We start from the raw sequence: 27,971 nt of genomic DNA on the forward strand, positions 1-27,971 counted from the left end.
CAAGATAAGTCTCCTGGGCACAAGGATTATTTGGGGCTGACCGATTTTAATAAACAGAAGACAGAGGACAATTCCTGAAAACCGAGTAAAAGTTATCCTTTAGTGAGCAAAATTTACATTTACAAAAGAACCCTTCATTTGTAACAGTGTCTCTGGACTTAAACCTGAATAACAACCTTATCCTCATATACTCTGTTTGGTCTGATTGCCTCCCTGAACTGGGCTTCTGACCACCCATAACATTTCAAGTGATCACTTTGGCCATTTTGGATGTCTCATGTATACAGGATATATACATGTAACTATACTTCTGTTTTCCTCCTGTTAACCTTTTATTGCAAGAAGTAGTCTCAGCCAAGAGCCTAGAAAAGTAAAGAAAAATTATTTTTAGTCACCTGTACATGCAATGCAATTCTACTCAGCAGTAGAAAGGAATGATCCATCACCCCCTACAAAGACATGGATGAATCTTACACGTACTTTGCAAAGTGAAAGAATCCAGTCTGACGAGGCTCCGTACTGTATGGCCCCATTTATAGGACATTCTGGAAAAGGCAAAGCTACAGAGATGATAAACAGATCATGGGGTTAGAGTTCGAGGTATTCCATATGACATTTTAGTGATAGATAACCTGCCACTACACATTTGGCAAAACTCATATATTTTTATAGCCCAAAGGCTAATCATAATTATTCAAATTGGATTATTTAGGATGTAGGATTGTCACAGGATAGAATACAGAATATGATAAGTAATCTAACTGTACTAGAAATGTATGAAACAACTCACTGTAAGTGCTGGAGCAGAAGATGCTGACCTAAGCAGCTTTGGAAATGAACAAAATGTACTGAAAGCACATAAACAGTGGAGTCTATAAAATTCCTCCCGATGATAGTAGTAGCTAATGATGCTGAAACAATCATATCTGTAATACAAACCAGAACAATGAATTACATAGATGACAAAGAGTAGGAGCCCCAGTTCATCACTCTTGCGGTGGGAAGTTACAGATGAGCGGAGGGAGATCACAATATTCCACATGATGACTCAGAGACACTAGTATAAACTCATCTTTACCTTAATATGGATACAGATAGTTCCACATAAAAACTATCAACATACGGGTGCATGGGTGGCTCAGTCGGTTAAGTGTCCAACTTCAGCTCAGGTCATGATCTCATAGTTTGTGGGTTCGAGCCCTGCATCGGGCTCTGTGCTGACAGCTCGGAGCCTGGAGCCTGCTTTAGATACTCTCTCTCTCTCTCTCTCTCTCTCTCTCTCTCTCTCTCTCTCTCTCTCCCTCTCTCTCTGCCCCTCCCAGGCTCACACACTCTCTCTCTCACACACACAAACACACACACAAATAAACATTTAAAAATTTTTAATAAAAACTATCAACATAAAAGTAAAATATCAGTTATGTTAGCAGTAAAATGAGTTTATTTGGAAATAGCAGAACTACTGTTTGGGACAGGTGAGCTATGGCAAACCATAGGGACATTTGAAGAGACATAAAGGTCAGTTTTTATTAGATTTTAGGAAAACATTTGGGAGGGTTGTTCTAAACTAAAGTTCATTGTAGGGGCACCTGGGCGACTCAGTTAAGCATCCGATTTTGGCTCAGGTCAGAATCTCGAGGTTCATGGACTTGAGCCCAGCATCGGGCTCTTTGCTGACAGCTCAGAGCCTGGAGCCTTCTTCAGATTCTGTGTCTCCCTTTCTCTCTGCCCCTCCCTGGCTCACAGTCTACTCTGTCTCAAAAATAAATAAACATTAAAAAAAATTAAACTGGGGCACCTGGGTGGCTCAGTTGGTTGAGCGTCCGAGTTTGGCCCTGGTCATGATCTAAGTTTGTGAGTGTGAGTCCTGAGTCAGCCTCTGTGCTGACAGCTCAGAGCCTGGACCCTGCTTCAGATTCTGTGTCTCCTGCTCTCGCTGCCTCTCCCTTGCTCACATTCTGTCAATCTCTCTCTCAAAAATAAACATTAAAAAAAATTATTTTTAATTTAAAGTTAATTGGAGATGCCAACAGAAATCATCTCCTAGCTTTGTCCTCACTGCCCCCAAATTGTCCCAAGGCTGTAGGGGCACCCTGGAGCCCATCGGCCTCATCGAGATGTGGGTCTGACTCTGAGGCCAGGATACGCATGCTCTCCCTCAGGTCAGAGAGCCAGGCTAGGCTGCACCCTGCTGTCCGCTGGGCTGCAGCACAGGGAACACCTGACTCACAGTTTAGCCCACCAAGGCATGTCCAGTTAATCTCTTAAATTCAGTGTTCTGATTATTAAGTGCCATGATTTGGAAATTCCAACTTAACAGAGCCCATCATTCCGGTACCTTGATTGGGAAAATTTTTTTTTTTTTTAAAGTAAAGGTCAAAAAAAAAAAAAAGTTCTTCCATCCATTTCCTACATCAGTGCTATGATCTGAATGTTTGTCTCTCCCCAAATTCATCTGTTGGAATCCTAATACCTGATGTGATGTTAGGATGCCTTTGGGATGTGATTAGGTGATGAGGGTGGAGTCCTCATCAATGGGATTATTCTCTCTATAAGAGACCCTAACTCATCCCCTACATGCCAAAATAGAAGTGTGCAACTACAAACAGGGCCCTTGCCTGACCATGCTGGTATCCTCATCTCAGACTTCCAGCCTCAACAACTTTAAGAAATACATTGCTACTGGTTATAAGCCACCAAAAATACAAAAATTCTGTTCTGTTTCAGCAGTTCTGATGGATAGCAGCCAGTCTGATCCTGAATACTAACTCTAACCTTGTCCCTGAACCCTGGGCCCTTACTTCTGATCTCTGACCCTGACCCTAGGCCCCAACCCTAGCGCATGGCCCTCGCACCCCAACCCCAAACCTGAACTCTAAACCCAAAATTCTCACCATCACCCTAACCCTCACCCCTTGCTGCCATAGAAGAAGTTACCATTAACCCAATTATCTTTTGTTTAACATTTTCACAAAATAGGAAAATTGTGCCAAAAAACTAACCACAAACACCCTTCGGACACATATTCTCTCCTGGAGTCAGAGCTACAGCTTTTCTGTTTTGCCACCCAAACTGAGTGTGTTTAATTTAAAATCATGTCTTCCCTAAGTGTACTAGCATGGCACAGAATGAGGCCATAACACGAACAGTGAAAGAAAATACATGACTCTAATAAGGATTTAAAGATTTTTGGAAAATATGTAGTCAAGAATTTCAACCCCACACAGGAAACACAAGCCATGCCGAGAAGGCTGAAGTGCTTCAACCAGGTTTATTGACAGTCTTTATATTTATCCAATGTATATCTGCTCATTAAAATCTTGGTTTCAAATTTCTGAAATTAATTCCCTGCAACGTCCAGACTGGCAAAATCATTCTTACATACACAGTTGATTTTTACATTGCACACTTGATATTTATAAATTTGATATTCGCTGTGTACATGTCTGTGGCTTTACTACTTTCAAGACATAAATCATATACAGAAATACATACTCCTAAAAACATAAGAGTCCATGGTTGTCTAAAAAGTGGTTTACAATACAGAGGTTACAGACCACACAGACTATACATAATCCATCTGTCAGGGAACAGACAGTAGTGCATCAGACTGGACTCTGGGGAGGGGCACTTCAGCCCGGAAAACCCATTTACAATTCTTCTCTACGTGTATAAGATAAACACCAAACTATTTCACATATATTACATCTATATATATTTTTAACCAAACTCTGGTTTAGGTACCACAGACAACATGTAAATACGAACACAAATGTCAGCAAAGGTCTAACCTATATAGGGAAAAACATGTCTTATGCATGGTGAAGAGGTTTTACAGTCTAGCATAAAGGCAAATGTGACTTAAAAAATAAATAAAACCCACATACAATTATAGGGAAAGAACTTAGTCAAGCCACCTAGTGTAAAGATTTCACAAATACACATTTAACATTATGCTCCAAATGTCCGTGTGCTGCAGAGGTCGCTACATGCCGGCCAGCGTGACATCGGCAAGGATGTGCACACCACCAAGTGATCTCAAGGTCTCAACTAAACACAAACTGTAAGCTTCTCTCTGAGACAGCGATGCCTGACCTTCAGTTAAAAGTCAGGTTGAAAACAACTATGAAGTAACTGTCTTTACAAAAAGTTACATTTCCAAATCTAGGGCAAAAGACATATTTTCCCAGCTCTGCATGCACATAGTATCCTGTGAAAATGATTAAGTTACCTATAAAAGAAGAAAAGTTTAAAAATAAATAAATAAATAGATAGATAGATAACCAACCAGAACTCAGTTCAGCTGGTGAAACCACAAAGACATATTCAAGCTCGGCAACACCCAAGAGTCCAACGGACAAAATGAGTCATAAAATCTGGATGGTCGATCCCACATCAGCACTCTAAGTTTGGGTTTATTGTTAACATTTTATACCACTGTTTCCTTCTTTGGGTACAAAAAGCAAGTTTGAAAAGAACCAATGTTTTGGAACTTGGTGAACACAGAAAGCGGTCAACACAAAGGGCCTAGAGAAGGTAGATTCCACAAACCACTGCAGGTTGACCTGTTATTCTAATGCAATGGAGCTACTAAAATACATGTTTTTGTTATTGAGAAAAATTAGAAAACTAACACATCTTCTCCAGAATTATAAAAGATAAAATCTATTAATCAGTGCTATAATGTGATTACAGAAAAATAGTCAACTGAAGAAAAAAAAAAACAGCACAGGCTGTTGTAACATTGTCTCTGATGTATTTCCTGCAGTTTTAATACTTCCCACCTGTTTTAAGGACTAGACGATCCATGCCTTAGACACCCATTAACATACTCAAGGTTGGGTCAACAGTCATCCCCATCCCCGGGGTAAAAGTAAGGTAGCTCACTGCACACAACACTTGTTTCATTCTTGAGTATTTTCCTTAAGGGATTATCTGACATTGGTTCTTCTAAAGGTAAGAAAAGGTGTCAGGAAAATATTCCTTGAATTCTTTTGGAATTCCATCTGGCAATTTGATACTTTTATTCCTCCCCTATCACAATTTCCCTCTTTTAAAATTACTACTGACAATGCACATAAAATTTAATTACATTTATTTAAAACAAGGGAGAGCTTTCCAATAACGTTTCCCACCCCACCCCCCTTTAGAGAACTAAAAGGGTTAGTGGAGTTCAGCGCCAGTAATTAAGAGGTTGACACCATAAAGTGCTAACCTAGACACAGGTGTGGCACACCCAGAAAAGCTTTTACACACTTGCAAACTTGCACTTCCTTTCACTTTTTCTAAGCAACACAGGTTACTTTCAACTTCAGTCTTCGTGTGTTATCTTGAGTGGGAGACGATCACCAAAGCAGTCTCTGCAGGCAGACGTCAGAGCTTCATCAAAGCAAAAAGCAAATACTCTTCTCCAGGAGATGCTCTCCCTTTTGAGGAAACCTTCTCCTATGAACTTTATGTTTGTCAGATTACGTTTACTGAAACAATACCACTGAATGGAGATTCTACAGGAAAACCAAGAACGAACTAAACACAGGAAGGTCGAGAGGAGAGCGCTTTCCTTGCCCACAGCATGTGCCCGGGCGACCCCTCAGGGACGACAGGCGCAGCATCAGCTCTGCCTCGGTCCCCTGTTCCCACAGACTTACTTCTCCCTGTAATACAGCAAGTAGTATTTCAGGGGATCTGGCAGAGGGAGGCTCAGGACCTTCTCCCGTAGAAAGTTCACCGGCGGGGCTGGCTTGGCTTCGGGCGGTGGGGCTCTGTCCTCCTCCCGCGGCTCCTCTTCCAAGTCTTCGCAGCTATTGTCATCAGACGGGCTGGAAATCCGACTGGCAAAAACCTCTTTGTCCAAAAAGACAATTGTTTCCATTCGACGGCGGCGGACTCTCCTTCGTTTAACCCCAGGAGTGTTCTTTAGTCCATTTCCACTGCTGCTCACCGTCTCCTGACGAATCACCTTTTTAATGGTACCCCGGATGGCAATGCGAGCCAAGTCCTGGAGGCTTCGCACAGCCAGTGGCGCTGCAGAGCAAATGAGGAGACACGTCAACCTTGTCTGTGAGCGACCCAGACAGCACAGAGCCCCAACCCTGGAAAGTCTTCATGTCGCTGTCATTCAGTGGCGCATTCACAGAACAGGCACAAGAGAGCATTTCTGGCAAAGTCAAGTAGTTAGTGCTCTAATGTGCATGCATGTGGTCCTTCTCAAAAGGTATTTTCAAATACATCGACCCTGAACTATACAAGTAAGATCGAGATCGTTTGGCTAATCAGTCAGAAGCAAGGGAATACCCTGGGTTATAGTGTTTTGCTTCTTGAACAGCTAGGTTCACTATTCTATTTACTGTATTCATTCATGGGTTCTATATCATCCAGTGGAAATACAGAAAATGTAGGACTCCAGAATTCTTTCATCTATCTTAATATTTTCACAGCACTTTACAAATTGAGTATTTGTTCCTTTTTGTTTTTATTAAAGTAGAGAAAAGCTAATCCAACCATTTTTAATAAGTACTAAAACTCCAAAGCATACTGAGGAAAAATAGAATCTGGTGATTTAATTATGGCTCAATTTAATGCAGGCAGTAGACATATGGCAACGGAAGAGCTTTTCCTCAAAGGAAGAGGAATTAGGGGTTGTGTGTTTAAACACATTATACTGTATCATTATACTGTATACAGTATCACTTCTTTCCCTCCTGTACCTAGCTTCTTCCAAAAGAGATGACCAACTACAATCTAGGGAGGGCTCTTAGGCTGTCTGTAACATTTATAACTGAAATCAGAGAGGCCTATGCACAATCCCGTGCAAGGCTCACTGTTCCATAGGAGCCCTGGAAAGTGCCCCTGCCACAGGCTCTCAGCACCTTCTCCCCTTCGTCCACACCAGGCCTCCTCTCCTGCTCAACTGTCTCCTCCCTCGTCTGGGACAGGCTCCAGCATTTGCCCCACTATGCAACACTGCAATCATGACTTTCTGCTCAGAATGCCCCGCCTTTCCTTCCCTTACATCTTCACTTGCTGTTACCACTCAGTCTGCTGAACGGACACCTTCATGGGTCACCAGACCTCCAGAACACAAGCTTCGGCTTCTCTGGCTCTCCCCGAGGTGCCCGCTTGAAGGGAACTAACTAGGACCAAGTCTCTCCTGCTGGCTCCCTCCTCTACCCAAGCTAGCAGTGTTCCCTCAGGTGCTGATTTCTACCACTTTCCCCTCTCTGTGTGCCTATCGATCCCTGTTTTGGCATCCATTCTGTGGCTTCAAGTAATAAAGACTAGGCAACGGCTCCTACGGCTCTGCTCCAGTCCTGATGGGGGTCCTGAGCCTCCCACAGACCCACATCTACAACAGATGCTGGACACCTTGGGCTCCACATCCTTCCTCAGAAAGCCCTATGTGCTGGCCTTGAATCCACTCCACTATAGAAGCCACTGTCTCCATCGACACAACTACGAGTTTAGAAAACTGCACCCAGTGGGGCGCCTGCGTGGCTTAGTCGGTTAAGCGTCCGACTTTCGCTTAGGTCATGATCTCGCGGTTCGTGGGTTCGAGCCCCGCGTCGGGCTCTGTGCTGACTGCCAGCTCAGAGCCTGGAGCCTGTTTCAGAGTCTGTGACTCCCTCTCTCTCTGACCCTCCCCTGCTCACGCTGTCTCTCTCTCTCCTAGAAATAAAAATATTTAAAAAAAAGAAAAAAAAGAAAACTGCACCCAGGAAGATACAGTTACAAACAACTGGAATGTTCACTTCAGGAACCCTAAACAACATCACATGATTATTTGTCATCCAGCATTCGCTCTGAAGCTGTAGCCTCAAAACCAGCATCTCAGGGTGCCCTCTGTGTCGTCACAACTTGTTGTTTTTTTTAATTTTTTAGTGTTTATTATTTATTTTTGAGAGAGAGAGAGAGAGAGACAGATATGAGCAGGGGAGGGGCATAGAGAGGGAGACACAGAATCTGAAGCAGGCACCAGGCTCTGAGCTGTCAGCACAGAGCCTAATGTGAGGCTCAAACTCACAAACCATGAGATCAATGACCTGAGCCAAAGTCCAGACATTTAACCGACTGAGCCACCCAGGTACCCCCATGTCGTCACAACTCTTATCCAGATCAGATAAAGCCCTCACACCAAGAGACTTGTCTACAACCAAACCTCCAAAAAGCCCCATAGATACTCCAACTATGTCCTCACATCTGGTGCTACTCAGGTAGCATTCTGGAAGGGACTGCTCTGGCTGACTGCGAGCAATGTTAGCTCATTCTGGTGGGATTTTCAGGGACCCTGCATGTGACAAATTCACCCTCACTACCCTTGATTACAAGGGTAATCAAGATGACAGATGTGCCACATCTTTTAATTCTACTATCTGGTGGCTTTCCACAGCCTACATGATAAACTCAAGTCTAACCTATGTACTGGGCTAGTGTCTCCTGTACACCCCCACTCAGACCATACCAGGGAGTGGGCGTGTGAAAAGTCCCCATCAGCCTCTGCCCCAGCTTTGTCTCCCTTTCTTCTAGCTTTCAAGAATTCATTTTCACCCAGAAAGACCAAGCACAAATGTCCCATCTTCTGTCAAACCCTCCCCTCTCAAGCCCTTTCTATATTATATTGTTGTTCATTACATTTCAAGGACCATATCTATGGTATGTGACCTCCACTTACCAGAGACCAAGGCGGAACATTACTATTTGATAAGTGAATCCCAACAAATTAAAAAAAAAAAATTCTGGAAGGAATCTGCCAAATGTATTATCTTTGGGTGGTAAGATTATGGTAACTATTTTCCCTTTTTTGGTACATTTTCCAAATTTTCTAAATGATCAGACAGTAGAATCCACGCTGAATAGTTTTATTTTAAATAAAGTCATTTGCACTTCTCATTGCTGTTTAAATGTGTTTAAATTAGAAAATAGTATTTGCATGAATGCTGGCCCTAATGTTAGCTCTTTCTGGATCTACATCCAGGCCTACCCAAGTTAATGCTCTGTGGGAAGCCTCCCACCACACACCGGCCAAGTGGCTGAAACAGGCACCACGAGGTCGCCCTGAGGAAGAAAGGGTCCCACGACTCTAAGAGCCCTCTGGCTCGGCTGGTGCTGGGAACACACTCTCTCTGTAAGACCGTTCCACACAGCAGAACTAACCCCCTTTTGTAGGAGCCTTCTGCTTTCAATGGCATGATTTCAACCAGCAATAATTCCTATGGATTTAAAAGAGGGCCAAAATAACCTAAAATAGGCTGAAAACAGATTATGATTTTTACAGTACTAGAAAATCATTTGTAAAACTGTAAGATTTCAGAATCCTCTTTAATGTTAAAAGGTTCCTTAAAATTTTTCTTTCTCTCCAAATTCTAATGAGATTTTTTTTTAAAGATCTAAAAGATAAGTGAAGATCTTTGTACTTACGTAACTGGACAAGTCTTGATTTTCCTGACTCTGAATGACAGGGCTGGATCAGAGGAGCAAAAGAAACAGCCAGAATCTTTTTGGTTTCCCAAGCAGAAGGACCAGTTCGTGTTATCTTAGTCAACTATCCCAAAGAGAGAACGAGAATATTCAAAAGATTTGGGTACTGTTAATTTATATTTAATCATTCCTACACGTAAACTAAAAAAACACAGATACGCTAACAATGAAATAACCTAAAACAGGGGCCCCTAATGTGATGTCGCATGAACTACACACAACTTATTAATATTGTTGCAAATATGTTTAGCCTGAATATATTCAAAGCTTCCAGACCTAATTTCTGTTTACAAAAAATACATATGTTAGAGAAAAGAAGTCAAAGGATAACAAGAAGAGACAATCAGATGAGATGACTTCCCAGGGCCGTCCACAAGAGTCCCTGATGGCGATAAAAGTTGGGGGGGCGGGGTACATTCTCAAATCAAAGTCATTAAAGACACTCAGGACCACCTATAATGCTTCTGTCTAGACTGGATCCCAGGCTGTTGTTTCTGGAACATAAACAATAAAAAGACTTTCTTGTAACAACATAACCACACACAAAATAAGAGCTACTGTTAACAGTTTTGCAGTAACTTGCTTGAAAGTGATGGTAACATCTTGGATATGTTGGAGCTTCTCCTCACTACAGTGTTTATGTGAATTTCTATGTGATGTCACCACCAAAACACACAATTTGCAGAGAATCACAGTATTCGAAGCACCAGAAGGGCCTAGTTAGACAACGTGGCCCTCCTGTGTGTTCTATGTGATGGTGCCAGTTTCTGAACGGCCCAAACAGGTAACAGTACTATTTCTGCTCAGCTTGGACATGCTAAGATTATATGCTCTCTTGTTTAAAAATATCTAAGCCAGCAAATCCTCTGAAATCTAAGACTCTATGTCATGAATCTTAGAGCTGAAAGCATTAGTAGCCATGTACTAAGTAAACAAGTCACTCACATTCCCGTACACCCGCAAAAACTTCTTTTTCAAAAACTTTTTTTCAAGGAGAAATTCTAGTTATATTAAACACCAAATATTTAAATATAATCCATCAACAATGTGTGAATCCTTCAGGAAAACTGTAAATCCATATCCTACATTCCACAGACAGATACTGAAAATATGTCTATAATTCTCAAATTATTCAACATGTAACACAATTCCAATAGTAAGTCCAAAGTATTTTTGTCATGCAACAAACATTTCTAAAATAATTTAAGTAAAGATGTACTTAAAACAGTACTCTGAGAAAGAGCAAAAATGGGGACATCTAGCCCTGTCATACACAACAATCTACTAGCAATGACAGCAATAAGCAGATGGGACTGTCAGCAAGGGCGTGGATGGCTCCTCTCCCATGCTGACAGCAAAGCCTCTGGAAAGGCAGTTGGCCAAAGTTAAAACACAGAGTCTCCAATCAAGCACTCCTGCTTCTGAGACTGCACCTGGAAGAGGTCATGGGTATAGACAAAGACAAAGACTAAGAATATCCACAAACATGGACACACACACCCTTGTCACAGCAGCACTGCTTATAAACAGCAAGAAGCTGTTTATAAAGGACCCAACTGGCCATCAAAAAACCACATTCTCATATACCAACAAAAAAACACTTTTAAATAAACAAAATAAGGACAAAAAAGAAGTTCCACTTATACTGACATCAAATACCTAAAATGAACAATGATGTATAAAACTTAGAACTATCAATTCCCATTTCATAGGTCTGCATAGGTACATGGAATGGAAAAAGGTATGCATATCTTCATGTATGAAAAAATGTGTTTGCTTATATACTTTTTGAATAAACACATAAACTAAAAACAAACAAAATGGTTACCCACAGGTGAAGTGGAGGGAACATACAGGGAGGAAAAAGTCTGTGAGTACTCATTATTTAAACTTTGGAATGTTGTAAATATTTTACCAAGTTACAAAACCTAAAACAGCAATCCCTAAAAACTGAAAACAAATGAGCTATGAGTCATACTGATGTTATAACCTCACAGGAAAGCATTGTTTCCAGGGACTTTAAAACATGTTGATCTCTACATCCCTAGTGGAATATAAAGGCCAAAAAAGCTCCCCCTCCAACCCCTCAGCCAAATAGGTCAAATTTGACCTAGTTTCAGAAATCAAATTGTTGGTGCCAGTGGTGCTACTATGTACTGTGGATAAACAGTAAGCTGGGTAGTCAGGATCTGCAACTTTCAAGCGTGAGAGAAGTCAGAAAAATCCTCTCGTCCTGACTTTGAGCTGGAAGTATCAATATAAGCCCATGGTGTATTTTACGTCCAAAAAAACCAAAACAACAAAAACATAAGATAGTGTGTGTGTGTGTGTGTGTGTGTGTGTGTGTGTGAACTTCCTAGCTCTAGAGTTCTACTGAAAAACTAACCCAGCATCAAAGATTCCCACAAAGGCCCCACCTGTGTTCTCGAAACACCAATTCCCACTGAACTTAAAATTAACAGAGATCCTCAGAAATGGCTACCTCCCAACTTTGTGGTAAAAAAAAAAAATGTGTGTATACAAAATGAGAGTGAAACATCTTTTCTTACCAGAAAGTAACAAAACTATCACAGACTACTCAAAACTGTATCAAAGCCCAAGAGCCAAGCTGGAGAGGTCCCCACGGGCAAAGACGGGACATTTTAAGCTTTAATAAGAATGGTACAATGATTAAAATATTAAGTATGTTTATAACCATTAATTCACACTGACACTAAAAATCAAACAAAATCTTATTAGTCACCACCTTCGGCAGATGGTAGAGAACCAGACTCTTGAGGAAACTAATAAAGGTTAGGAATCAGGATTGATCCAGCCTCTCCGTCTAAAGTTGACCCAGGGTAACCAAATAACTGATGAAGGCGCTTCTCTTTAAGTAGTCCAGGAACTATGAAGTTGCAGGATAAAATGTACAGAAATTCACTGCATTTCTAAACCCTAATAATGATGAAGCAGAAAGAGAAATTAAGAAAATGATCTCATTTATAACTGCACCAAAAAATAATGAAATATCTAGGAATAAACTTAACTAAGGTGGTGAAAGGCCTGTACTCTGAAAACTATAAAACACTGATGAGAGTAACTGAAGGTGACGTGAGGACACAGAATGGATTAAGGGTTAAATGTGAGATCTGAAATCCTTAAAATTCCCAGAAGAGAGCATGGGCAGTAATGTCTCTGACATCAGCCACAGCAACATTTTTCTAGATAACATCTTCTGAGACAAGGGAAACAAAAGCAAAAATAAACTGTTGGCACTACATCAAAGTAAAAAGCTTCTGCACAATGAAGGAAACAACCAACAAAACTAAAAGACAACCTACTGAATGGGAGAAGATAGTATCTGCAAATGACATACCCTATAAAGGATAAGCATCTAAATTATATAAAGAAGTTATACAGTGCAATACCTAAAAAGAAAATGATCCCATTTAAAAATGGGCAAAAGACATTAAAAGACATTTTTCCAAACAAGATATACAGATGGCCAACACACACATGAAAAGACGCTAAACAGCACTCACCATCAGGGAAATACAAAACAAAACCTCAATGATACCACCTCACACCTGTCAGAATGGCTAAAATAAAAACACAAGAAACAACAAGTGTTGGCAAGCATGTGGAGAAAAAGAACCCTTGTGCACTGTTGGTGGAAATGTAGACTGGTGCAGCCACTCTGGAGGAGAGTATGGAGTTCCCTCAAAAAGTTAAAAATAGAACTACAATCCAGCAATTGCACTACTAGGTATTTACCCAAAGAATACAAAAATACTAACTCAGAAGGATACATGCACCCCTATGTTGATAGCAGCATTATTTACAATGGCCAAGATATGGAAGCAGCCCAGTTGCCCATCAACTGATAAATGGATAAAGAAAATGTAGTATATACGTATATACAATGGAACATTACTCAACCATAAAGAATGAAATCTGGCCATTTGCAACATCATGGATGTCAGAACTACAGAGTATAATGCTAAGCGACATAAGCCAGTCAGACAAAGACAAATACCATATGATTTTACTCATATGTGGAATTTAAGAAACGAAATAAATGAACGAGGAAGGGGGAGGGAGGACACAAAACTGATGGTTTCCAGAGGGGAAGTGGGTGGGGGATGGAGGAAACCCGTGAAAGGGATGAAGAGCACACTTATCTCAATGTGCACTGGGTAATGTATGGTACCACTGAATCACTATATCGTACATCTGAAACTAATATAACACTGCTATGTTAACTATATTAGAATTAAAATTAAAAAGAAAAAAGTGGGGGCGCTTGGGTGGCTCATTCGGTTGGGTGTCCAACTTCAGCTCAGGTCATGATCTCACAGTTCATGGGCTCAAGTCCCACATCAGGCTCTGTGCTGAGAGCTCAGAGCCTGGAGCCTGCTTTGGATTCTATGTCCCCCTCTCTCTGCCCCTCCCCCGCTCTTGCTCATGCATGCGTGCGTGCTCTCTCTCTCTCAAAATTAAACATTAAACAATTTAAAAAAAAAGTATTCAAGTTACTAAATGAAGAGAAATGATGGAAGCAGAATGTATCATCCTGTATCCCTTATTGAAATAATGGATCAGGACTACATTCGCAGTGCTAGCATCAGAAAGAGACAACAGGTATGAAGTGCATGTATATAGATATCCCCTCTACTACCTGTTTAAGTATTCTTGCACCCTCTCTCCCCGCCAAAAGTTAAGTCAAACTGGAAAACTAAGCAAGTCTCTGGATCCAATTAGCAATTTATAGGGAAAACAGAACAGAAGAAATATGTAAGATACCACCACAGAGATATGTAATCTCCGAATCCAGGCTATAGGAAACTGTACAAGACAAATGCAAAGATAATGTTAAAAAAAAAAAAAAGTTATAGAAAACAACACTTTAGGGGCGTCTGGGTGGCTCAGTTGGTTGAGCATCCAACTTCGGCTCAGGTCATGATCTCATGGTTCGTGGGTTCAAGCCCTGCATCGGACTCTGTGCTGATGGTTAGCTCAGAGCCTGGAGCCTGTTTCAGATTCTGTATCTACTCCTCTCTCTGACCCTTCCCTGCTCATGCTGTCTCTCTCTCTCTCTCAGAAATACATAAAACATTAAAAAAAAAAAAAAAAACTTAAAAAAAAAAAGGAAAAAAGCAACAACACTTTAGACATTTATCAACCAAGGGTGCCTGGCTGGATCAAGTGATGGAGGATGCAACTCTTGATCTCAGGGGCTGTGAGTTCAAGCCCCACGTTGGGTGCAAAGATTACTTAAAACTAAAATCTTTTAAAAAAAGAGAAAGATATCAACCAAATGCAAGACACAAATCAAATGTTTCTCATAAATTCCATCAGTATTGTAATTTGATTTTTGTCTCCAGACAAAAGTTACTGATACCACAGGCCTGAGACCTTTGTTGTTTGAATTGTTCGGCTGGAGAACACAATGTTCTGTACGTGGCCCAAAGCTGATAAGCTCTGATCTGGACCACATTCAAATATATTTTATAAGTATACAGTATCAAAACATAACTGTCTTACTGAATTATTATGCTGCACACTTGAAACTATTGTCAGTTGCATCTCAGTAAAAAAGGAGGGCATGAGGGGCCTGGCAGCAGCAATAGAAACGTTCTATATCTCGTTTGTATTGTAAACCAATGCTGCAGTCATCTGTCAAAACTCAATGTATTATACACTTAAAATTGCTCAGTTTTATTGTATGTGAATTGTACCTTAATAAAACTGACAAAAATTAAAAAAAAAAAGACATAATCAAATGAAGCCCTATTCAAATAAACTATTCAAACAAATTTTGAGACAATCAGGAAAATTTGAATACCAGCTGACCATTTGAAAACACTAAGAAATTACTGTTAATTTTTTCAGTTGATAATGGTTTTGCGATATATAAAAAACAACAACAACAGGTCCCCTATGTTTTCTAGATACACACTGAAATATCCATGGATAAAAATTTTGTTTTACTTAGGGACATTCACTACAGTCTGTATATGATAGTAAATAACCATGTTATACACGCAGCCTCATGTCCAATTCCAGGACCAAGAGGGTGCAGTGTGGTCAACAGTCCCACAGGCTCAAAGTGATGATATGAAATGTCAAAAGGCTTAAAATTTATTTCATCAATTAGGTAAAACATTTTAAGTTCTAAACTGCATGTACAATGACATTCTTGAAACAGGAGTCCAAACTACAGGAATCCTGCAGTAACAGCACTTAGGGTGGGACTGTGAGCAGTTTTTCTCAATTATCGTATCTTCTGGATTTTCTACAATGAATGATTACATTTTAAGCAAAATAAAATGCTAACATTTTACAATCGGAGAAAATCACACAAAAATGCACTATCTCCGAATTTTTATCATTTCAAGTTTTCCTAGTTCTTTGTGACTGAGACATTCTTCCTTAGGTTCAACTCAAGTTTGATTAACCTTGCTCATTTCTTACAATTTGTTTTCCTCCATGGAGCACAATATCTACAACACACAGAAACATGACCAAATAGCAGACTTAGACCAGATTTACACTAAGGAAGAGACTCCTGTAGAATACTCACTGTCACAGAATTTAACAATCAGACTAACGGTCAGAATTACTGAAATGACTTTCACGAACGACCCTAACAACGGAAAAAGCACCCTGGAATAGCTCTGGAGGTAGGAGAGAGGAAAGCAAACAGGAGGAGACAGAAGGGAGGTGAGGGTTAGGGCTTGCAGTGCAGGCTCCAGGGTTCCTTCCCGGGTCTGCCCTGGCCCCAGCTGGGCTGTCTGTATGCCCTGTCCCTGCCTGGGTCCTCATTTCTGAAATGGACAGAATTGTTGTGAGGGATATAGGGGAAAATATATGTAAACTTCCCGGGACAGAACTTGGCCAATAAACACGTCAGTTATGAAAGGGATCTGACCTTTTCCTCCAGCGGCATGACAAGGATGCCCCCTACTTTGAGAAGACTCTTCATGTATTCTTCATGCTCTTTCTGCACACCAGCCCCACAGTACACACGATCGTACTGAGAACAATCTGGAGAAATCTCCAAGCAATTGCCAATAACAAAGGAAGGTTCACAGAAGTCAAATCTAAAGGCAAAAAATGTTTTCCGTAACTGAATTTATCACATTATAGCAAGTCTACAGAGTACGTCTATGCTAACCGCGTTTCACTGAACAATCCTATAGTGATGTAATGCAATTCACAGAGCCAGAAGCCAGACTTCCAAAAAGAATACTATTAATTAACAAGACCCTAGAAATTCCAAACAAAATATTATGAAAGTGAATGGCATAAGCACAATTCAAGTTTAAATCATCCAAACTCCAATCATCACAGTCTCTGTTCTGGTTTTATAAATCATTACCTTATTCAAGATCTACTAAAAACAAGTGAAAGGAAAGAAAAATACATTTGGTGTTTCTAACAACAGCAAACCCTAAAATAAGAACTTTAATGCCTTATTTAAAAGTGGCAAGAGGTAATTCTATATACAGCTTAAAGACAAATGCAACAATGCTGTTTTAGAAACAATGAGGTGAAAAACTGTTGTCTGTGTCAGAAACATGAAAATTGACCAAAATGAATATTCTATTTCCTTCTCTTATTGTGTTGGTGAAAAATTAGTCTTACCTGGTATTATAGTCAAAAAACCCTAACGCCCTCAAAACCACAAAATATTTAAAAAAAAAAATAGAACAGAGGCGCCTGAGTGGCTCTGTTGGTTAAGCGTCGGACTTTGACTCAGGTCACGATCTCACGGTCTGTGAATTCAAGCACCGTGTCGGGCTCTGTGCTGACAGCTCAGAGCCTGGAGCTGCTTCAGATTCTGTGTCCCCCCACCCCCCGTCTCTAGCCCTGCCCCCACTCGCACTCTGTCTCTATCTCTTAAAACTGAATAAACGTTAAAAGAAAAAAAAATTAAACAAATAAAAAATAATTAGAACAGCTATACATATACCCCTGATTCGCCTGCCAAAGTTTAATCATGTTTGCTGGTATATGAACACTAATAAACTCATTTCTCTCAACTAATCAAAAGTTTAAATTGTAATTCACACACCAACCCAAGGGGAGTGTCTGATCTTACTTGTCAAAGCTGTCACTGGTTCGAATGAAGAAGTCCAGCTTCTGCTTTGCATATTCTATTACATCTGAATGGAGTTCAACCCCATGGTTCACACCAAAAGGACCTAAAAGGTTTCAGAAAAAGAAAACTTTTAGAACTAGGGCAAAAACTCTTACTCTTTATTTCTATTTAATCAATTGCAATGCACCAGATTATGCAAGTATAATTAAATGAAGAAATTTGCAAGGTTTTGAGGTTTTACCACATTTTGGGACCTAAATCAAACATCAAACAGCTAATCTTTAAATATGCAGGGTAGACTACGCTCACCACAGTGTAAACACTCGCTTCTTTGACATTACTAACTCCACACCTTTCCAAAGCGTGGGCCTCCCTGCTCTCAATCATTTGAAAATGTAAAAAAAGCAAAAAACAAAAATAAAACACCCCAACAACCAAGATCTGCACCCAGAAATTCAAGACCTTACTAATGAAGAAGAAAAATATATTTCCAAATGAAACTGGACACAACCCTATTTTCCATAAAAGATCGCCCCAAACACTCAGACATGAACATTTTAATAATCCTCACAAATAGGTTTTGATCATCATTAAAATAAAACTATAACCAAGTCACAATGAAATATTTTTTTTATACCAAAGGAAATTTATCGGTAATTGGAGATAAAGCTGTGAGAAAAGGTGGAAGCCCATTTAACAATAAAGGTGTTCCCTCCGTATAAAACTGCCTCTAGGTGAAACCTATTGACACAGACACCTTAGGTGAGTCTCTTTGTTGTGGGAATTCATTTATATGAAGGTCAAAAACAGGCAATGCTCACTTGTGATCACAGAGGACAAAAGAGTGCTCGCCTTTCTGGGGGGAGGGGCAGCACGAGAGCCATGGGGCTCTCTACTCTGAACCCCGTGCTTGCTGAAACATGAATACTTCAGTGAAAATTCGCCAAGCTCCACACCTCACACTTGTTCATTTACTATAGGTAGAGTTACACTGCCATTTTTAAAATTCTCCATATGAAAATCAACAGGGCATGTAAAACCTTATTTACTAGACAGATATACTGAAGTCACAGTGAAGCATTTAACACCACAATCCCACAGAAATATGAGGAAATAAGCAACCATCTGCACACCCATACCTTTACATTTTGCCACCTGGGCTTACCTGCTCCCCTGACAGCACTACAGCCACCCAAAGCCAAGGCTTCCCTCTCCTCCACCTGGACAACTCACTTGTGACTCTCTTCTCTCAACATCTGTCATACATATCGCTGCTGCTAAAACATTCTCTCATTAGAACACACCCTACTTGAGAAGTCACATTTTCACTCTTTACAACATCAAATCCAAATTATCTAACTTCAAGACCCTCTGCCAAGTCGCTGACTTCCATCTCCACTGCTCTCTGGCTAGCAGCATTGTACCAGAACCCGAGAAAACCTTTCTCTACTTTCCCAGTCATCATAGTTTCATTAGCCCCCTTATCAACACCTGTTAAGTAGTTCATTCTAAGAACAGATATAGGACATGGTTCCCAAGAAGCTTAACACCAAATACAGTATTACCACATAGCTCCTGAACCACCCCAATAAAAAGATGACTAAGGTGAGAGGGGGGACATGGAGGAAGAGTCAGGACTGAGACATCGAGCACATGGCACTACAACCAGACCACAAAGCCCCTGATGAGGGCGCTCCACTCCCCAATCACACAGCACTTTCAGCTCAGTGAGACAGGAATGCAGCAGAAAAGGCATAAAGTTCAGGGCCAGGCGGAAAGGCAGCTGAGGTCAAAAATGTCAGATGAAAGACTCCAGACCTCCAGACTTCCCAAGCACTGGGAAGCCAACATGGTCTTCAGTTCTGGAGCAATGTGCTCGAAGCAATGCTAAAGGCTGGATGAACTGGAGAGGGAGAGGCCCAGGACACATGATGTCAGGACAGAGGTACTGGTCCAGTGCATGCAGCCTCCTCCCTGCAGATCCAAGATGTCTGTCCAGGAAAGGAAACTCTCCAGTCACCTCCTTCAAATACATCCAAGAAGTACACAGTATCCTCTACAGCCCCCCCAAAAACCTCCCCCTCCTTCAGATCTCTCCCCACTCCAACATCTAATTACACTCCCAGCAAACAGGGGACTCAGAGAACAGAAGCCATTTCTTTATGACTTCTAGGGAATGTCAAGTGCAACAGGACAGACACCGCAGGCTTCCTGTATGCCCTCTCTTCCTGAGGATCTTAGTTATTTTCAATAGCATTTCTAATCTAGTCAATGTGATACCCCATCCTCCTCTCTGCCAAATATCATATCGTCCTTAGCTCCCCCATTTTCTGCTCCACTGAAGGGAATTACCCTTCACTAATACCAGAATGATACATAACCTGGGGTCCTGTGCAAAGCAGTTTCAATCTGTGACAAAATAAGTTCAAAAAGCATTTAGCTTTAAAAAACAAAACAAGGGATGCCTGGGTGGTTCAGTCGGTTAAACGTCAGACTTGCTCAGGTCACGATCTCACAATTCATGAGTTCATGCTTCACTCCTCCCCCGCTTCACCTCTCCCCTGCTCATGCGCTCTCTCAAAAATACACAAACATTTAAAAAAGAAAAAAAAAAACCCTACACATTAAAAAAATTGAAGATGGCAATCTATAGCCTAAAGTCAAATGACCAGCCTCAAAACTTCACCAAATTCCCAAACCTATAAACTTATAAAGATACCAAAAATCTTGGGATGCCTGTATGGCTGAGTTGGTTAAGTGTCTGACTTCAGCTTAGGTCATGATATCACAGTTTGTGAGTTCAAGCCCCATATCGGGCTCCATGCTGAGAGCAGAGCCTGCTTCCAATCCTCAGTTCCCCTCTCTGTCTCTCCTTCTCTCAAAAATAAACATTAAAAAATTTTTAAGAAAAAAGATACCAAAAATTTCATTCCATACCCATGAAAACCAACTGTTACAGTTAAGATTTTCTGTAACATTTGCAAAGAAACAATGTTGCAGCGTACTTGGCGATGGCTCGCACCTGAAATCTCCAACGCTTAGAATCAATCCCACGCTGGTGTGACGAGGAGGTGGGTGCGCACCAGCAGAGCCCTGATATTCCTTAGCAGGTCTTGTCAGGACGTCTGGCACCTGGAGCCTGTGGTCCAGGCTTTACCCTCTCTCACACAGACAGCTGCAGCAGCCCCCGCCCTGCTTCCTCTTTAGAGCAATCTTTTAAACCAGGTTAGCTCCCGTTACTCGTTCCACCTCACTCAGAGTAAAAACAGACACCTAAACCCTCAATTACCGGACAATACTATTGTTTCAATAACAAAAATGCCAATTCCCACGTGCGGTCTCACAACTTATTTGGGAAAAGAGGCAAAATGGCTTCAAGTAAGATCATTTGTGAAATCCTTCCCATCCCTGGAATTTATTTACAAAGAAAAACTTACAGGTATGAACTCTATTAGCATTAAAACAAAGCAAACCAAAACTGCTTGGAAGAACTTTAACTTCCAGGGAACTTTAAACTTAATTAGTCTCAGTTTACAGACTGAAAGACAAAGCAGGCTGTGTGACTGTATTAATCAAGAAATCACTGGGGCACCTGAGTGGCTCAGTCGGTTAAGCGCTCAGAGCCTGGAGCCTGCTTCAGATTCTGTGAGTCCCTCTCTGCCTCTCCCCTGCTCATGCTCTCTCTCTCTGTTTCTTAATAATAAATAAATGTTTAAAAAAATTTTTTAAAGAAATCACTGTAAGTTCCCACCGTAATTCTCTAGGTCCTCTGTTGTCCACAAGGAGGGTGTGCTGAACAGACTGTGGAGGTTCAGGTGGGAGGGGAGAGGGAAAAGGAGGGGGTCCCTCCAGAAACCTGCAGCAGCCCACCCAGTGACTGTGTGTAAACAATACAGGTGGGGGCGGTGCTCAGAAAGCCAAGTGCAATTAGACAAGGTCCCACACTCTCTCCAGATTTACCTAGAATGAGCCCCACCATGGAGCTGAGGTAGCCAGTGCCACTGCCCAGGTTCAAGAAGGAGAGCCCCGGCTGCAGGTCCAGGGCTTCCATCACTTCTGAGTAGATGCACGGAGCTGAGAGGTGGATGTTTCCATGCTTCCATGCCAAGTCCTTATAAGCATTTTCTTTAAATTCTTCAAGATAATAATCTGCACGATCGATAGCTCGGAAGGCCTGCTCTACCAGCTCAGTCCGGATGTACTGTGCTTCTTTCAAATTGTCTATGAGCTCATCATTGTCTTCACCAGCACTCACAGCACCTCCCATCTTCAAGTTCACACTTAGGCAATACTGCAATTAAAAAAAATTTTTAAAGAGCTATTTACATAACAGGTAAGAGCACAACAGTAAAATTTCTAATAACACGCCAATTTTGAATTCTGAAAATCATACACATGGAATGTATTTTGTCAGTACCCACCTACCCCACCCCACCCCAAGGATGCCAAATTCAGAAGGTTAAAAAAAACAGTTATATATGAAAATCCATTGTATCCACTCAGAAGTAACTTTGTGATTTACAATATTGGATGAATTCAGATGAACCTGAGATACCTAAAACACACTGGACAACTGAAAAAACATCTTTAAAGTATGAATTTGATACTTTACTACAAATAGTCAATCTAGAAAGTCAGGTATTTAGGACGGAAATTATCTTGAACATAGATCTGCCTTAACAGGGACACAGGACAAAGTCACTGAATATAAACACAAAAAGAACACAGATACGTCTAAAAAATCATGCTAATATCAGCTTCTCTTTGAATATTTCAAGTACTATAGATCATCTTTGGTAAATGAATCTTTAAAAGCAAAGAAAAAAAATGAAATTAAGGTAAACAACAAATACTACAGTTACTCATTCTTATTTGAAATTAAAATGTAACTGGTGTCCTATATTTTATCTGACAACTCTACACCCCCACATACACATAAATATCAAGTCAAGCAATCAATTCAATCTGTTCATCTGGATTTCTGGATGTACAAATTTCACGCAAAAACACCACTAACAAAACTCTCTTACTCAACTGGATGAATGGTGACGTTTTATTATAACAAATACAAAATGTGTTACCAGCTACAGCCGCCATTAGTATTAGAACCCCTACAACCCTTTGGCAGCGTATGCCAGGCAACCTTTCCACCTCTAACAATAGAAGGTACATTGCTTACCTTCTTCCCAACTGCCTTCGAGAAGAAAAAAGTGTGATCCCCTCTGAGCCAACTGCTAACATACAATGTTCCTCCATCTAATTCAGGGACAACAATCTCCCATCTGCATAGGTCTTACTTTTCCCAAACCATAAAAAATATCTTCTCTAATTTTATACTTACTCCATAAAACTATTTTGAAAAGAATGATTTTTTACGTCACATAAAATGGTAACGTTTTACAAAACATCTGACATAAAACTGTTGGGAAAAACAGAAAACACCAGACCTCACAGAAACTGACACATTTTCTGAATCAGGACAACTTCCATAATAATATATCATAATTTATTATTACAAGGTTTATCCTTGCTTTCCCCCCTCACAATCATCTGGATTTCAAACAGCAGAATGAGAACCATCAATACTAGAGATTCCATTTACATGCCCCATGCACTCTACTGGCTATTGTACTGGGAGAGGTTTTCCCAAGAATAAAAATAAAAGACCACACAATAAATTGTCAGCTTCTCACAACAAATACACAAAATATGTAAAGCATGGGGCTTAGTACAAATGCTCTTCCATTTACGGTTGGAATAGTTCATCTTCCTCATCCAGTTTTTAGAGCTAAATATCATATTTTCCCAATCACTACGATGGTCCAATTGCTAGATTTTCACTCCATTTCAAGTTGTTTCAGAGCCATTGTTAGGTTATGGTCCACAGCCAGCTAACTTAGCTGAAGGGATAAAGTGCTAATGAGGTCATGTTTAATCTTAGATAAGCCACTTAGTGCTGAGGTGACAGTCTACACCTTTAGTCTAGGGCAGTCATCTGAAAATTTAGGTCACTGCTTAAAAGTGGAGTTGCATTTGCTGCTTAAAGGTCTATTTAGGAAAAGGCCTGGAAACCACATATCCTGCATGGTGGCTCCAACCCCACATATAATGTTCTATCATTCTATCTCAATATCATCATTCTATCTTCAGGAAGCAAACACTAACTATATATTGGGTATATTTTATTTTCTACTAAGTAACCTATCCTTATTTTCAACTTCTCCTCACTTTGAAAATATGCAAAAGCTAGCTTTTTACTTAAAAGAGCTACAACTTTTTTTTTTTAATTTTTTAATGTTCCTTTTTATTTATTTCTAGAAGAGAGAGAGAGAGAGGGAGACAGCGTGAGCAGGGGAGGGTCAGAGAGAGAGGGAGTCACAGACTGAAACAGGCTCCAGGCTCTGAGCTGACAGTCAGCACAGAGCCCGACGCGGGGCTCGAACCCACGAACCGCGAGATCGTGACCTAAGCGAAAGTCGGACCCTTAACCGACTAAGCCACCCAGGTGCCCCAAAGAGCTACAACTTTTTACAGGCATCACCTGCCAGTCAGAGGAGCTCCTTTTAGTTTCACAACATAATGAGGCAAATTGGGACTGAGCAGTCACTTTGCTCATGATCACAAAGCAGTGTGTGAGGAAAAGACCAGAATTCAAACTCAGAACTGTCTAGCCAAAGGCCTATGTTCTTTACCCCACACCAAATGAAGCTTTTAAAAATTCTCAAGGGAGAAACATTCTTTAACACAAACCATGTTGGTAATCTTTGCCCCACATGACAGACTAAAAATTATGGGGTAACTCTATCTGTTGTCACCAGTAGGATGTGTGGGACCATCTACAGGGTCTGATATTACTAACTTGGCCTGGACATCTAACAATCCCTCACACTGGATACAATCTCTGCTTATTACTAACCACCCATGTGACTGGTCATAACACCACCCCAAAATACCAACAAAGGTTCAAAGATATTCTTGCCAAACCAAATCTGGATATACAATCTAGTCAAACCAAATTGTTAAAAGTAATGGGAAATAATTCTTTGGATGCTGCACTTGATTATACTTTGCAATCCTCAATATAATCTATTGCTCTGGGGTAAATGGCCAACAGGACACCCTTACTCTCATATTGCTCCTTCCAAAGCCAACGGCCTGTGGACAGTGAGGAAAATGGTTCAAGCAGCAGGGAAAGCATGGGAAGGTCTTGTGACTGACAACCAAGGAGGCCGTAGCTGGGTCAACACAGCTACAAGCCGTGACAATGGGGGTTCAGGATTTCAGTCTACACTGGGTTTGTCAGACACCACATGGAGAGCTGTGTTCCAACCTGAATATCCCTTCTTAAGGGAAATATGGACAAGGTAATAGCATATGCAAAATGAGCTGAGGAGAAGGACCCTGTAGTGTAAGTCCTGAGAGGCTTTTCTTTTTTGTAATGCAAGTACCGGACTTAAGTTTTGACTGGTGAGGAATAAACACTTCGCCTCCTGTCACTCAACCAGAGACAGCCAGGACACCTCCCCTCGGAGTAGCCTTTATTAAGGATCAGGTCTTAGTTGATTTTGATAAGAGACCTTTTGGGCCACTTGTCTTCTCTATTCCCAGGCTTTAAATTCCTCAATAAAGAGCAAGCCTGAAAACCGCTAGGCCCCCACCCTTGACCGCAATAAAAGCAGAACCCCAGGCCTCTGATCCCTCAAGCTCTCTCTTCACAGCCTCCGATTTCACTGAGTGGCCCCAGGTATGCTGTAAAATTTCCAAGTTCTGTAAGTAATAAACCTTTATTTTTTTTTGAAGTTTCCTGATGGTTATTACTGAAAGGTGTCTTACAATCATAATAACCACATGGGCCAGTCCAACCACATTGGTGATTAACAGGCTGAGACCATCAGAAAACAAACCTAAAACCACACCTCCTGCTGGCAGAACAATGAAATGCAGATTTCTCATGTTGGAAACTAAAACTCTTGAAAGGAAGATATACAAAAGGATTTTCTTCAAATATTTGAAAGGCTGCCTCATATACAATATTCATGGACCTGATAAAAGCTGGAGCAGTGGAACACATCAAATGGAGATCGTTTCTACTAAACACACAGAAAATCTTTCTAACAACTACAATTCAAAGCACTGCACTGTTCTCAGAACCTGGAGAGCCTCTCACCCCCAGGGACATCCCAGGCTAGGTACAAGCTGAGGTGGGTCCAAGAGGCCAAAGCACTGACCCCATCACCTCAGAGGTCCCCTCTCATTCCACCTGTAAGGCTCTGTTTCACCCAAGCACAGCCACAAGTTGTGAGTTGTTTACAGGAAACTGACTTCACTAATTCTTGAAGGACAGTCTACTCAACACCCAAAACAGAGTTGTTTACTTCAGCCACTCCTCTGCCAAAAGGAAAGAAAACTAGTACAGGTTTGTGAAGACCAAAGGGGAAAGACAGAGATTTAGGTAACATTTTTGAGGTACAACACTTGAGCAGACATCAATTTGAGAGACACACCCCATGGAAGAAAACAAAACTCAGGCAACCCAAGCAAGTTCTCCTTTCCCAGCTACAGGCCTTTTTCAGATGCCTGAAGTCCTAGGGCTCTGTGCCAATTCTTAGTATCCCCAGGGCTTGTAAAGGCCAACTATGTAATAGACTTTTACCTTTTTTTTTTTTTAGATTTAATTTTAAGTAATCTCTACACTCATGCTCAACTGACTGAGCCAGCCTGGTGCCCCTAGACTATCACCTTCTGAAAAGGTCCAAGGTAGAATTTGCTTCATAAACCTTGACTTGCCTTAGAACTACAAACGTTTTCGACTGAATAAACTAGGAACAGATTAGATGCACGTCTGTAGAGTCAAGTAAATCCAAAGGTGCAAGCAACGGGCACTGGGTGACCTCCGGGAAGCCCTGGAACGCTGGAGGGCGAACCACAGGGCGCCCCAGAGACAACCCCCCCGCCCCCCCTCCCCCTCCCCGGGCAACGGAGCAGGAGAATGAAGGGACGTTCTTGGAGAAGTGCCGGGGTTGGATTAGGGTATGGGGGGAGAGATTTGGGAGGGGAGACCCCGGGGAGGGGAGGGGGAGACGCCCAGGGGGAGGAGAACGCTGGTGGGAGGAGGAGTCGCTGGTGGAGGGAGGAGAGGGGGGACGAGAAGGGAAGACCGACGGAGAAGAGGGGAGGCGAGGAGAAGCTAGGAGAACGCAGGAACGGAGAGGGACGCCCCCCGGAGGAGGGGTCCAGGCGCTCGGGACTGGGAGACAGAGAGGAGGGAGGGGCTGCGGGGAAGGGGGAAGACGCCGCCGCCCAACACAAGCCGGGCCAAGGGCGGCGGCGGCGGCGGCGGCTCTACCTCCGGGCTCGGTCGGCCCGCGAGATCGGGCCGCCTGGGCCGCGACCAGCAGCTCCTCGGGGGCCCCTCGCCCGTCCGCGGCCCCGCTGCGCTGCCCAGACCTCGGCCGCCGTAAACATCAGCCGCCCTACTGCGCCTGTGCGCGCAACGGCCCGAATGCGCGTGCGCCCCAGCCTGGCGCTTAAAGGGGCAACGGCGCTTCTGGTGGGCCCCGGCGCAGTCCCTGCAGACGACTTCCAGACTGACCGCGAGGCAAGAGAGAGACGTAAGGCCTGCCATGCACTCTGCGAAGATGTTGGGGAAGAGGTTGGTCAAAGGACAGCTGCAGGTGAGGATTATCACTCCCTCCCTCCACCCAGCAGGGATCCAGCAGGGAAGGGCTAACAGGTGAAGAAGAAATGAAAAAACTGTGTGATGGACGGTAACTCGAGGCGGTGACTACTCTAGCTTGGGGGACACGGAAAGGACACTGGAGCAAAGGTCTGCAGGACAAGAAGGATCCAGCTGTGCCAAGAGAGGGGCCAGTGGCTGCAGATGAGGGAAAGCGCAAATGGGCAGGAGCCACCTGTCAGGCCCACACCTGAGAGGAGGCCACAGCAAGCCCCGGGCGCACCCACCCCTACTCCTCTTCAGTATGCTGCCAGCTCCTACGCCTGCACCTGGGCAAACCCTTCACCTTTTTTCTGGGCGTCCGCAGAGAAACACGGAGTTGGAATAGGCCCCGTGTAATAAGCTCTGTCCCACAAAGTGAACCGTGAACCCATACATTCTCCTATTGTGGAGCTGGTTTACATAGGAGTCTCCATACCAGACAGCTGAAGACATCTCAAATGACACAAAGACCCAGCACAGTAGATTCTCAAGAAATGAGAGTTACTATCATAAGGTTTTCATTCCTAGATGATGGCGGAGTTTGGGCAAAGAGGCAGACTGGTCAAATTTCTTTGGGTCCTGACAAGGCAAAGAGAACGGTTTCTGAATAATATGAATAGGAGTCATATAAAGGAAACATTATGCAGATATGAACTTCCTAAATGCATCGGAGGAAGGAGGAGGAAGCTCCCC

At 42.0% G+C, this 27,971-nt stretch overlaps 1 protein-coding gene across 2 annotated transcripts; it reads right to left on the minus strand.

Moving 5' to 3' along the window:
- Window positions 1-3,178: 3,178 nt before the first annotated feature.
- On the minus strand, window positions 3,179-27,140 carry PCMTD2 (protein-L-isoaspartate (D-aspartate) O-methyltransferase domain containing 2). Of its 2 annotated transcripts, none has more exons than XM_039236990.1 (6): window positions 26,907-27,140; window positions 21,521-21,851; window positions 17,561-17,663; window positions 16,388-16,559; window positions 9,415-9,538; window positions 3,179-6,024 (listed from the first exon to the last, which is right to left on the minus strand). In XM_039236990.1, the coding sequence occupies exons 2-6, from the start codon at window positions 21,825-21,827 to the stop codon at window positions 5,645-5,647; spliced, it is 1,086 nt and encodes a 361-aa protein (XP_039092921.1). In that variant the 5' UTR covers window positions 21,828-21,851; window positions 26,907-27,140; the 3' UTR covers window positions 3,179-5,644. The 2 variants fall into 2 exon arrangements, with proteins under 2 accessions (XP_039092921.1, XP_039092922.1); XM_039236991.1 differs by having other exon boundaries at window positions 26,348-26,999.
- Window positions 27,141-27,971: the final 831 nt, after the last annotated feature.

Source organism: Hyaena hyaena, unplaced genomic scaffold (assembly GCF_003009895.1).
Source record: "Hyaena hyaena isolate Hyena2069 unplaced genomic scaffold, ASM300989v1 scaffold_118, whole genome shotgun sequence".
Taxonomy (NCBI): Eukaryota; Metazoa; Chordata; class Mammalia; order Carnivora; family Hyaenidae; genus Hyaena; species Hyaena hyaena.